General features: G+C 45.2%; 1 protein-coding gene across 1 annotated transcript in view; it reads right to left on the bottom strand.

Annotated features, from left to right (window-relative positions):
- Positions 1 to 14242, bottom strand: part of lonp1 (lon peptidase 1, mitochondrial) — a 180969-nt gene that overhangs the window by 139442 nt on the left and 27285 nt on the right. The window contains exon 5 of the mRNA XM_034180189.1: positions 13896 to 14009. Coding sequence (XP_034036080.1) covers positions 13896 to 14009 — 114 coding nt within the window. The remainder of the gene's footprint in view (positions 1 to 13895; positions 14010 to 14242) is intronic.

The raw sequence follows: 14242 nt of genomic DNA, 5'->3' as shown, positions 1-14242 counted from the left end.
AATCAGAATCAGAATCAGAAGAAGTTTATTGCCATTGCCAATGAACAGGATTCACAGACTAGGAATTTGCTTTGATATAATGGTGCAACATTAAACAGAGAGCAATATAAAATGCTAAGATAAAATATACAATATGTGCCAAAATAAGACAAAATATAAGATTAAAAAAAATGACATATGAAATATGAAAGGCTGTGTGCAACAGAAAAACAGAAAGAAAGAGGAACAGAAAAAAACAGTGCAGTGGGAGGAGTGCAATTAAAACCAAAGTACATTGTCTAAAGTGACCCATGATAAAATGATAAAGTGACAGAGTTAAAGTTAAGGTGACTGAGTTATGAAGTGTTCATGAGTCTAACAGCAGAGGGGAAGAAACTGTTCTTATGGGCGGGAGGTTCTGGTCCGGATGGACTGTAGCCTCCTGCCCGAGGGGAGTGGTTTGAATAGACTGTGTGCAGGGTGAGAAGGGTCAGCTGTGAGCCGACCTGCTCGGCCCAGAGTCCTGGAGACGTGCAGGTCGTGGAGAGATGGAAGGCTACAGCTGATCACCTTCTCAGCAGAGGCCACAATGCGCTGCAGTCTGTGTCTGTCCCTGGCTGTGGCCCCGGCGTACCACACCGTGATAGAGGAGCAGAGGATGGACTCGATGATGGCCGTGTAGAACTGCACCATCAGCTGGACAGGCAGCTTGGCCTTCTTCAGCTGCCGCAGGAAGTACATCCTCTGCTGGGCCTTCTTGATGAGGGAGCTGATGGTTGGCTCCCACTTGAGGTCCTGGGTGATGGTGGTGCCAAGGAAGCGGTGACAGTCCACAGTGGTGATGGGGCTGTTGGTGAGGGCGAGGGAGGGCGGGGGGGCTGTGGCTTTCCTGAAGTCCACGATCATCTCCACTGTTTTCTGGGCGTTGAGCTCCAAGTTGTTGCTGCTACACCAGGTCACCAGCCGGTCCACCTCCCTCCTGTAGGCAAACTCATCCCCATCCGAAATGAGTCCGATGAGGGTGGTGTCATCCGCAAACTTGATGAGTTTTACGGAGTCCTAGCTGGAGGTGCAGCAGTTAGTGTACAGGGAGAAGAGCAGAGGGGAAAGGACACAGCCCTGTGGAGATCCTGTGCTGAGAGCCCGAGTGTTCGAGACATTCTTTCCCAGCCTCACATGCTGACTCCGGTCCGTCAGGAAGTCTGTGATCCACCTGCAGTCCAATAATAGGCACCAGCTAAGCACCGACTGGAGCAAGTGCGCGTCGGGAGACATACCGGTGAAGACAATCTCTGTAGTCCCGTGGAAGAGAAGAGGACCACACCACATCAGGAGAAAGTGCCAGCAAGGCTTTCAGCTTTACCAGCCGGCCAGATCGCACCCCGCGGCGTTTGCGCTTTCTGGGCAAAGGCGCCTTCACACGAAGAAGGCACTTATTAGGCAGATCCACCAGATAGAAAGAATCTGACCACTTCGCATCCGAAAAGACACACGATTGCATTGTGTCTTTGATTTTTAACAGCTCCAGGAGATTATACACCAGCAGTGAGTCAGTAGTCCTTATGACAAATGTTAAAATCAACATAAAACATACAAAACTGAGAAGAGCCAAGCGGCAACACAGACACACCGGCGACATCTTGTCACCCATCAAATTGGCTTTGGCTGAAAAGGTTGAAACGTCGACTTCTGAGTTTGCTCAGATTAAGTCCTTGCTTCTGAATCTACAGCCTAGGGACGCCGTAACAGTTCCTGTTGTCCCTAATGAGGCTGATCAGACCGATGTAGTTACTCAGCAGGAAGAAGATGCCATGTCTATTGCTGCGACTGATTCCTTGTACATGACAAGTGATACAAACTGTGTGGAGGATCAGGATGAGAGGGGTCTCTTTCCAAACCATTCATTAATGGGCTCTCACACCTCTGAGGCAGAGTCCCTGCCGCAAACCAGAACTGGACTATCGTTTGTCAAGCAAGCTGTTCAGTTGGTTTTATCCAGGCTTGGTGCCGACAATACCCCTGCGGAAACCACCGCTTCAAGTGTCTTTTTCAAAGTCACTCAGAAACTTGAGTTCAATGTTCCAGTTTCGCAATCATATATCGACAGCTCCACTGATGTTGGGCAGATCATCGACCCATCTATCGCAGGACTGCAGAGCCCTTAGCTCTATGTGTGATTCGGCTCAGTATGGTCTGAACTCTATGCCCGCCATTGACAGCATTATTGGAAACCTGGTTGTGGCTCCGGCTGATGCTGCTTGGCCGGATGCCCGCTGCCCACGACCTCAGTGTAGGGTCACTGATAACCTCCTCAACAAAAGCTATGACATAGCTGCTCACATTGGTCGCCTAGGCAACTCACTGTCCCGTTTAGCCCTTGCCTTATCAAAGTCTGAGGGAGGCAGAGGCTGATGATGCTACTCAAAGTCTTAGTGATGCCTCACTCCAAACTTTTGCATATATGTCCAGAGAGCTTGGTAGACTCATGTCAACCCTTACCATCATTAGACGTCAGGTGTGGCTTTCGCAGTGCCCCCTGTCCGAATCCTGCAGAGGTACACTCCGTACACTGCCGGTTCTTCCAGGCCAAGTATTTGGACCTGTAGCCCAACAAACTTTGAAGCGTGCTGTTGAGGCGACAGTTTGTTGACCTACACCAATCTTCCAGGGCTCAGCCAGTCAGACGTGCTACAGCTTTTCACTCTACATCCAAGCTCCCGCCTACTCTCAGAGCTGCACGTGCCTTCGCAGTTGAGGGCCAGCTCTCCCAGCGGCCTGCCTTTCGGGAGCCTATGGGCAGACCACCGAGAACTGAACGGTTTCACAGAGCTTCCAGTAATCGCGCCCAGAGGTGCTCAGGGAAGCAATGCAGAGGTGGTCGTGTCTGACTGCCAACGTTTGGCCCCCAGCCGTTTTTCACTAAATCATCTCAGACACTGGGAGGCTCAAGTTCAAGACCCATGGGTCATTTCAACCTTGTTTGAGGGTTACAGAATTCAGCTCAGATGTCATCCTCCAAAGTTCAATGGGGTGAGGATGACCGTTGTTTCTGACCCAGTGCAGTCTGCCACCCTACAACGGGAGATTTTGGAACTCCTGGAGAAGGGGGCCATAGAGCCAGTTCACATTTCAGATCAGTTCAGGGGGTTCTATTCAATTTACTTCCTTGTTCCAAACAGGGATGGCGACTTTCGTCCTATCCTCGATCTCCGACATCTGAATCATTATCTCAAGGTGCTGCAGTTTCATATGCTCCGCACAGTAGACGTCCTTCAAGCTATCACACCAGGAGACTGGTTCACAAGTGTCGACTTAAAGGACGCCTATTTCCATGTGCCAGTGGCGCTTCGTCACAGGCAGTTTCTCCGCTTTGCTTTCGAGGGTCAGGCATACCAGTTCAGGGTGCTTCATTTCGGCCTCTCTCTTGGCCCTCATACATTTACCAGATGTATGGCTGCAGCACTAGCCCCACTGTAAGCTCTCAGATTAAGAATCCTACCCTACTTAGACGACTGGCTTGTCTGCACTCTGACTCAGAAGCAGGCGCACAACGACACAGCTCTTCTACTGAACCATGTCTCTCAGTTAGGACTCACAGAGAATTTTGCGAAGAGTTCTCTTGTTCCCAGTCAACAGTGTTGCAGATTTACTCTCCAGACAGGAATCACCACTGGGAGAGTGGAGACTGAAACCGATTGTGATCCAGATGATCTGGCAGAAGTATAGAGTAGCGGAAGTGGACCTCTTTGCTTCAAGCACCTCGACACATTGCCCGCGGTGGTATGCCCTCTCAGAACCAGACAGCCCGCTGGGGCAGGATGCACTGGCTCACCCGGGGCTAGACTGCCCCCTTTATACCTTCCCCCCTCTTCCACTGCTAATGTTGACACTGCACAGGATAGACCAGAGCAGCCACAGGGTGCTGCTGGTTGCTCCATTCTGGCCGGGGAGGATTTGTTTTCCCATGATTTACAAGCTCCTCGAGGGGGAACCTTGGGCTCTCCCAGAGAGGAAGGATTTGTTGTCACAGCTACAGGGGAGGATTTGGCACCCTCACCCGGAATGCCTTCGACTGTATGTGTGGCCATTGAAGGGCCGGACTCCTTGTTAAGTTCTTGTGACCAGGCTGTTGTTTAGACTATCCTTAACTCACGTGCTGCTTCTACGGCAACAGATGGAAGCTGTTTGCGCAGTGGTGTGAGAACCAAAAGTTAGACCCAGAGCGTTGCCCTGTGTCTATTCTACCGAAATATTTACAAGAACTGCTGGAGAAACGACTTTCTGTCGCTACCTTGAAGGTTTATGTTGCTGCAAACTCTGCCCGGCACGTCTACGTAGCTGGCCGATCAGTGGGTTCTCATTTCTTAGAGTGTCATTTTTTGAAAGGTGCTCTACATTTGCGGCCACCAAGGCTTGCACGCGTACCTTCATGGGACCTTCCACTAGTCCTGGAGGGTTTAAACTTATCTCCTTTTGAATCAGTTGAAAGTGCTGATCTTAAAAGGGTGTCAGTGAAGACTGCCTTTCTACTTGCACTATCGTCAGCTAAGCGGGTGGGAGAGCTCCATGCCCTATCAGTCGCTGAGGACTGTTTGCGAAGGAATTCTGACAGATCTGGGGTTATGCTGTGGCCTAATCTGTCCTTTTTACCCAAGAGAATTTCAACATTTCATGTTAACCAGCCAGTTTCCTTGGCTGTGTATGCCCCGCATTCTGATCCAGGATTATCTGTCTCAGTTTCCCTGTGTCCTGTCTGAATGTTGAAGCAGTACATTAGTGTGACTGCTGGGATTCGGAAAACAGATGCTCTGTTTGTGTGTTACGGTGATCACAAAAAAGGCTGTGCTGTCTCAAAGCAGCGACTTTCACATTGGATCGTGGATGCCATTTTACAAGTCCAGGGGTCTTAGCCTCCTAAAGTTATGTGCCATTCCACCAGAGGGGTGTCCACCTCCTGAGCTGCACTGAGAGGTGTTCCTTTGAGTAATATTTGTGCTGCTGCTACGTGGGCTTCGTCTGTACCTTCGCCCGCTATTACAGACTGAATGTGGCTGCTCCTCCTGCGGTGACTTCGGCGGTGTTGTCTGCCTCCACTCCCCGCTGCTGATGCTAGATGAGTGTGACTCTTCGTGACCTTTTTGGTATTAAGTCATCCAGGTGCTAAAGCACCGCCCTCTGGCCGTCAGTAGGAATAAAATAGAACGAGAGTTACGAATGTAACTAAGGTTCTATGAATTCCGGATGACCGCCAGAGTTGCTTGTCACTCAGAGTCTTGCGAGTTCATTCCGAAAAGAAGCGAGCGCTGGGTGCATCTGGCATATAAAGACAACCAGTGACATCACCCAGGTCACATCCAATGGCGTGACTTTGTTGGTATATATTCTCGACCTCTCTGTGCTTGCGCACATGTAGTTATCCAGGTGCTAAAGCACCGCCCTCTGGCGGTCATCCGGAATTCATAGAACCTTAGTTGCATTCATAACTCTCGTTTTATCACACAGAACAATGACACAGATGTTGCAAGTTTTGAGGGAGAGTGCAATTGGCATACTGACTGCAGGAATGTCCACCAGAGCTGTTGCCTGTGAATTGAATGTTCATTTCTACATCATAAGCCGTCTCCAAAGGCGTTTCAGTGAACTTGGCAGTGCATCCAACCTGCCTCACAAGTGCAGACCATGTGTAACCACAGCAGCCCAGGACCTCCACATCTAACATGAAAAATGAGAGCAAATGCAAAAGTGGTGCATTTATATTTTTGTTCAGTGTCCGTGGGGATCCACGGGCTCTAGATTGGGCAGTGTTTATAAAATAGGTAGTTGACATTTTTCAAGGGTGGTAATAAAATATGCAAAGTTTCTGTAATGAGTTGGAATGGTGTGTGAGTCCAGAATGTTTTTAGAAGAAGAACTCAACCCTTTTATTTCCTGTTAATTATGTATTTTTTATGTTAATTTACTGTCTTAATGTATTTACAAATTGTTTAGATTCTTGTTATCATATACACATTATTATTATTATTATTATGAGTAATATTATTATTATTATCATCATCATAATTTTATTTTAACTTCTACTTTGTCATTTGATTTTTAAATGGACCACAATGGAAATAAGTGGTTTCACTTTCTTGTGTCATCCATGTATTTTTAACATATTTACAATTATATTACATACTTATAAAGAACTTACTAAATAAACTCACGCACGCTTTTAATATATGGACATTTGGCATGTGAGGTACATTCAAACAATTTCAAACTAACAATTCATTTAATTTTAAATGGTAAAATGGTAAATGGACTGCATTTATATAGCGCTTTTCCATATGAATCAGACGCTCAAAGTGCTTTACAAATAATGCCTCACATTCACCCTGGTGTCAGGGTGCTGCCATACAATGCGCTCACTACACACCGGGAGCAATAGGGGATTAAAGACCTTGCACAAGGGCCCTTAGTGATTTTCCAGTCAGGCTGGGATTTCAACCCAGGCTCAAATTCCAATGCCTTAACACAAAGTATTGAGTTGAACTTTTGTTATTGACCAAATACTTATTTTCCACCATAATTTACAAATAAAATCTTTAAAAATCCTACAATGTTATTTCCTGGATTTTTTTTTCTCATTTTGTCAATCATAGTTGAAGTATACCTATGATGAAAATTAAAGACCTCTCATCTTTCTAAGTAGGGGAACTTGCACAATCAGGGACTGGCTAAATACTTTTTATCCCACTGTATTTTGTGGATACGGGCCCTGAAGATTGCAAATGACACCACCATCACTGGGCTCATCCAGGATGGTGATGAGGCTGCATACACACAGGAGGTGGAGCAGTTGGTCCTCTGGTGTGGTCAGAACAACCTTGGAGCTGAACCTGCTCAAGACTGTGGAGATGATAGTGGACTTCAGGAGGAACCCACCATCACCCCCCATCCTCAGCAACACTGTCTCTACTGTGGACAATTGTCAGTTCCTGGGATCCACCATCTCCTGAGATCTGAAGTGGACCTCCCACATAGACTCCATCAGGAGAAAGGCACAGCAGAGGATATGCTTCCTCAGACAACTCAGGACGTTAAACCTGCACCAGGAACTGCTCATCTTCTACACATCCATCATCCAATCTGTCCTGTGAATCTCCATCTCTGGTTTCCCTCTGCCTCCAAACATGACAGACACAGACTTCAACCAACTTTCAGGTCTGCAGACAAAAACCATTAGAGCCAGCCTGCCCTCCATCCAGGACTTACACCAGTGTCGCCGACCGAACGGTCCCCCCTAATAATTGGTCCGCCCTGCCTTCAATGCGCATGCTTCATTTCTGTGAGTCAGCCGCGGTTCACTGATTAACACCTCATTTCTGTTTCAAACTGCCTCCAGTCATCATAAGGGATGGGTATCGAGAACCGGTTCCTTTCGGGTATCGTTAAGAAATGATTCGATCCACCGACATCAATAAGCTTTTTGCTTAACGATTCCGTTATCGGTCCTTCAGAGTGGTCGTTGTTTTGGGGGGTGTTTGTCAGGAAAATTATCATTTCTCTACAGTGATTACAGACCCTGCAGCGGGTCCGTAATCAACTTTTCTGCAGCGTGGTTTTGGTTTGAACCTTGAACCAATTGAAGCAGTGGTTCGCAAATTGAACCAGTGCTTCGATCTATTGCTTCATTTATTCATTTTTTTCTTTTGCTTAATTTTCCCCCGCTAAAACCCTAAAGAGCATACGTCTGTGAGTATTATTTACCTTTTGTATGTTAAACTGACCTGTTATGGTCTTCTGAAACAGTTGATAGATGTATTTTATAAGTTAAAAATGGGAGAGATGCTGTCTATGGCATTTTCAATGTTAAAAGTTAGCATTAAGCAGTTGCAGCTGTCATTACGTTCAGGTGAATTTGTTTTCAAATTGTAATTTTTTGTTTAAATTTATTTTTGTTTATATATTAATAATCTAACGATTAGTTATTATATACAATTTTAGAGAAAAAGACAAAGAACCTGAATACTAGAAACACAACAGAAAATATAAAACCAACTAACAATGAACATACATAAATAAATACATACATACATACATACATACATACATACATACATACATAGAGAAATAAGTGTTTCCTGTGAACACCTAGGGACTCTTGCACCTCGATTTCATCCCTGTCTTATTTACGTTTAATGACAGTTTGTTTCGGTCACACCATATTTTCAATGTGTTAATTTCTTCAGTGATTTCATCCAGAACTATCTGCCAAGCTAGAAAACTGCTGCATCCTAGTAAGAACAGAATACTACTGGAATTAATTTGAATAAGGAAAGTTGGGTTTTTTTTCTCACTAAATGGCAGGGGCGTAGGCAGAAATCATAAAATGGGTGGGCCCAGAAAAAATGAGACGGGCCCAACCTTTGGGGTTGTAGGTAAGGTGTAGGTATTATAATACACCGTTTGAAAAAGTATGCCTTCTTTGGACATCGCAAGCAACGTTATCACTTAGCCTACAGCACTGGCAAAGTGAGCACACAGACGCGACACGTCAGACACAAATACTCTTCATGGATAATGCAACACACACACACACACACACACACACACACACATTCAGTGCAAGTCTGGTAGCCTACTTGGCTCGGCCTAAACCCAAATTTAAATAAGGCATTCTTTCAAAAATGAATAATGATGAACACATCTCAGCCAACTGCAACAGACGCTGTGTGCACAGTTACACAGACGCAAAGTGTCAGACACAAGCACCTCATGGTCAATGCAAGCAGCAACACAACGCTTAGTCATGTAAAGCCCTTTAAAATAAAAACTCAAAATATATCCGCAACACGAAAACAGGTTGGCTCAGCGGCCAAATTATGAAATTGATAAACAATGGAAACGATGGCTCAGCGGCCAAATTAAAAACCATCAGAATGGACACCAACATGATTTGTGGCAGTTGCAATATAATATTAACAATTAGGCCTATTTAGAAGAAAAAAGTAATTAATGGTCTCACACTTACATTTGATGAATCCTTTTAATGCTACAGCAGGAGACGACGGGGTTTTTTGTTGAACTCTCTTATCACATCATCATAGTCCAACGATTCGGTCAGTTCTCTTTCAAGGGAAAGCACAGAGAGTGCATTCAGTCTGAGTCAACATGGATGTTCTGGTGGACGTTTTTATCCATTTAACAGTAGAAAACAGCCGTTCAACAGTGCATGTTGTTATTGGCATTGTGATGAGGGCCGGCAGAAGACTATTTATTTGAGGAAAAATGTGGTCCCTCGTTTATCGCCGGAGTTACGTTCAAAAATAACCTGCGATAAACGAAATCCGTGAAGTAGTCAGCGCTATTTTTTACAATTATCATAGATATTTTAAGGCTGTAAAACCCCTCACTACACACTTTTCTCAAACAGGCATTAACATTTTCTCACTTTTCTCTCTTGTGTAAACACTCTCTTTTTTCTTCTGTGCGAGAAGATTATAAACAGACACGCAGAACACAATGCGTGTGTTCTCCCTTCGCTCACTGCCTCTGGAGGTACGGATGCGGGACCCGCAAAGAATCCAAGTCACGGAGCTCTGCGGTTGCGATCAACATCCGGATCAAAACAGCGAGCATAGTCTCTGGACCTGTTGCCAGATTTGGCGCAATTCCGCACAGCAGACAGTAGGGCGGTGTGGCCCGCTGCGGCGTTTACTGAGCCTTCAGAAAGCGCATCGGAGGCAGTGAGAGCAATCACGGTGATGCCGAACGGTGCCGCGAACGGCCCGTCTGATAAGGAGGCAGAACACAATGCGCCATTTAAAAAAAAAAAAAAGCATGCAAAAATTGCACTAAAAAAATCTGCGAGGCCGCGAAAGCTGAACCGCGTTATAGCGAGGGACCACTGTACTCTGAAAATTAATTAATAAAAATCACAGAAGATGAACCAGATATTTTTGACAAAATGTATTAATTGTCACTCAGTGCTAATGCAATACCATATCATAGGAATACAATGAGGCAACAACAGGTGACTGTCGAGTGTTGACTCAGCCTTCTCATTGGATGGGGCGGGCCTGGCTGACAAGTGGGCGGGCCCAGGCCCATCCAGGCCCACCCTTGGCTACGCGTGAGCTAAATGGATGCTGCTCTCACTGCAGTTTATTGTCTGGAATAGTCCCAGATTGCATTTCAGAGCTTCCAGAATTCAAATATTTTCGTGCAGGTGGTGTTGGGGGGTAATTTTGGATTTCAGCTTTTTTTGTTTTTCACCACTTTCATCCCTGAAAATGTCAATCGTGAGTCACTTTTGTGCAGATTAAAGTTACTAACTGGGACTCCTGTCTTGTTGCGAGAAAGAAATGAGAATCGTCCTCCGTTCTGTTCACACAGCTCCAAATGCTGCGCGGCTCTCTGCCAAGTCAAGTTAGAAAGATAGAGTCCAGTTGGAATTAATAACTTCAAAGCAAAACACCATTTTGTTTACTTTTATTTATGTCCAGAGAGCAAGGATACAGTGACCAATTTCATATTTATTTAAATTAAGACTCAATGAAATACATAGAAAAACCTGTAAAGCCTACTTTTAGTACAAAATTCACAAGAGGTATCGATAAGGGAATCGATAAGGAATCGGATCGATAAGCAGAATCGATAATGCATCGATAGATAAAATCTTATCTATGCCCAATCCTAGTCATCATCTATCTCAGCGAGATATCTGAAACTTTTGTGCAACTATCATTTCCACATAAATTCAGCATTATTTCATCATAAAAGACAGATGAAGCGATCAGAGCACAGCAACCAGACTAACTCCTGCTGATGTGTTCAATGTGCCTCCGTCATTTCACCAATTATCACTTTGTTTCTGCTTAAAATGGCGTTTCTGCTTAAAACTGACTTTAGAATGATTTAAAGTAGACCTGCATTGAAATAAATGGTCAGATTTCGGAAAGAAATAGCTGATATGTATTTATAAGACCCTTGTGAATTCAGTAAAGTAAATCTGTAAGCCCAAATTTGTAATTCAGCGGAGAAATCTTCGTTTACAAATGACAAATTTGCAGCTAAAATTTAGCCCTCTGTGAAAACAGTTTGTACAGCCGTATCATTTCCATGACGTCAGGGACAAGACGACGTGCTCCCGCCTTCAGTCGGATCCCGCATTGAAATTGATTTTATCTGTTAGTAATGTTACTTGTACACGTCCTGGTTTCAACATCCAAAAGTAAGCTGCAATTAATGTGAGATACAGATCTGTGTGCTCAGATCAGCAACTACATCGACAGCGGGCGCCGTTCTTCCTCTCCCGCTCTCTGCCTCTGCTGCGCTTATTAAGTCTGCGGGCTCGTTAACGAGCTCGTTAACCGCCGACGCCACTCACACCGACCGTGTCTGCTTTGCAGCCGGTGTTGTGCCAGATTCAGCGCACAACACCGGCATCACCTCTCTGTCTACTGAATGGAGCTGCAGCACACTTGGCACAAGTCCTGAGATTATGCTCGCAGTTTTAATGCGAAGCGGCCGGTTCACCTGTTGCTGCAAGGACAGACTTCGTGCGGCAAAATCCACAGCACCGCACGTCTCGGCAATTGGAGCCCCAGAGCTCCATGGACGCTGAGAGAGGTTTATATATTTTTAATGACTGGGATTCTTTGCGGGTCTCACCTCCATATCCCGCGATGATACCGGAGGCGAAAGACAGTAGATTTTCATTGCGACACCACTCAATCAAACGGGCGTATGGAAAAGTCCCCCAAAATAATTTTCAAGCACAAATAAAAGAAATGTGTACTCACCAAACGTGCCGCAAGACAATATGAAGTTTTTAAAAAAGTAGATCCTTCCGTATAAGACAAGAAAAAGGTGCAGATGCAAACTGACGTAAATCCACAAATTACAACTGGCGCAATGCATGCTGGGAGAGGGTCTTGTCCCTGACGTCTCGGCAGCGTCCATGATGAGAGGGACAATTTGCGGAGGGCTAAATGTTAGCTTTAAATCTGTCATTTTCAAATGAAGATTTCTCCGTTGAATGACAGATCTGGGCTTGCAGATTTACTTTACTACATTCAGAAGGATCTCATGTGTAAATGTAAGTCATTTTTTGTTCAAAAAATCTGACTGCATTTTTTTCAATGCAGGTCTCCTTTAAGAGGTTTACATTATTCCCTTTGATCGCTCTGGATGTAGAGACTCAGTCTCAGATGAGCTGCTGTGGTCTGAAATGATGCATGGGCAGTGAAAGCAGGCAGACCAATTTGTAGGGATGGACCGTTTGGTCTGCGACAACGGTCCAGGACCAGGAAGCAAGCTAGTAACATCTCTGCAGACCCCTCCCACCCTGGACACACCCTGTTTAAACTCCTCCCCTCTGGTCAACATTACAGAGCTCTGTACATCAGAACAACCAGACACAGGAACAGTTTCTTTCCATAGGCCATCACACTGATGAACAACTTAAATTGACAAAAAAAAAAAAAACACAACTCCCTCATTCATATACCTCATCATGCACAATTTAACTTCAATCTGTTTGTCTGCTTCTCACATTGTTTCTCTTTCTCTTCTCATTTCATTTGCACATTTTATTCCTGTGGATTATTCAGTGTTTAGTGGAGATTTATATGTGCCGTACAGAGAGTGCAGCTCAAACCGAAGTCACATCCCTTGTATTCTGTGGATACTGAATCTGATGAATGTAGCTTCTCTAAAAATCTTAGTCCTCGCAACGTTTAGTTTTGGCGTCGTTTATCGTTGACCCAAAATACATGAGCATACCAAACGGCAAATGTTGGCTCTCTTCGGTTTTGCCATGATCAAACTCATACCCATGCACGCACACAGGGGCCACTTGGCTATTATAATTTTTAACTCTATATAAATATATAGCTAAACTGTATATAGAAAAACTTGATAAGCTGTGTTATCTTTATTCATTCATTTTAAAAGGTCAAATATGTTTTGTGGCTCTGGAAGAATTTTATTTGTGGAAGACAGGAAAAAAAATGGCTCTTTTGACAGTAAAGGTTACAGACCCCTGCATTACCTAACTAACAGACAGACAAACATCCCAACTTTCAGCAGCTCCAATGAGGTTCTTGTCTCAGTGGAGCTGTTGTGTGTGGGCTGCCAGAAGAGGAGGTACTGCTGGCCCACCATTAGAGGGCGCCCTGCCTGAAGTGCGGGCTTCGGGCACGAGAGGGCGCTGCCGCCATGGACACAGCCGGGGGTGACAGCTGTCACTCATTACCTCTTGACAGCTGTCACCCATCTACTCAACGTCCTCTCACTCCATAAAGACCAGACATCATCTCCACCTCGTTGCCGAGATGTCATACTTCATTGGAGTACCAGATCCGACAGTCGTGGACGGTGATCACCTGGGAATTCGGGACTTGGCGGCTCCAGTATTCACCAGGTTCTGTGGCTGGCGGAAATTGTGTGGTTCCGGCTCTTCTCAGGACAGACGTCTTCTATCCTCGAGCCTGCCCACACATCACCTTTGTGGATTGACTGTAATGATATTCTGAGATTGTCTGTATGTTCGTTGTGCACATTTCACAACATTAAATTGTTATATTTTGGCTCATCTATTGACCGTTCATTTGCGCCCCCTGTTGTGGGTCCGTGTCACTACACTTTCCCAACAGGAGCTGCCTGATGACCTCTGGTCCTGTAAACTGCTCTTTGCAGAAGCAGATGTCTGAGTTGCAAACAAACCAAGTTAATACACAAACATGCATGTGCCATGATGCAAAGACATGAGCGCGTTGCACCCACACACAAGCGCCATCATCAGTGTGTCTCACACACAAACAACACTGGAGTGTGGACGTCAGGTTCGTGCACGTCTGATGCCTTCCGGGACCTGAGGACTGTGTTCCAATGATAATGTTGATGACTTGGATGAAAAGTTTCTTTACCTTCACTTCCTCTGTGACAGTGAACTGTTCATGTTGGACATTGTCCACCTTAACCATCAGGATGCTAGACAAGGACAGAGGCTGAAGATCCACACTCAAGTCTGCATCGGAAACCTAACAAACAAACAAAAGAATTCAGGTATAAAGACCAGGAATCAGTCTGCTTCAGTAAGTCGAGTCCTGGACAATAGACATGTTTTCCACGTTGAGCTATTCAAGTCACAACAGATGTTTAAAGAGTGGTGTCTTCCAGCTCCTGATTGGCTGAGCACACCTGCATCCCAGCTTGACTGGAAAATCACTAAGGGCCCTTGGGCAAAGCCTTTAATCCCCTATTGCTCCCGGGT

The sequence above is a fragment of the Thalassophryne amazonica genome, chromosome 10 (assembly GCF_902500255.1).
Source record: "Thalassophryne amazonica chromosome 10, fThaAma1.1, whole genome shotgun sequence".
In the NCBI taxonomy this organism is placed as follows: Eukaryota; Metazoa; Chordata; class Actinopteri; order Batrachoidiformes; family Batrachoididae; genus Thalassophryne; species Thalassophryne amazonica.
Note: the sequence above shows the minus strand (reverse complement) of the source record. Positions and strands in the feature narration are given on the sequence as shown.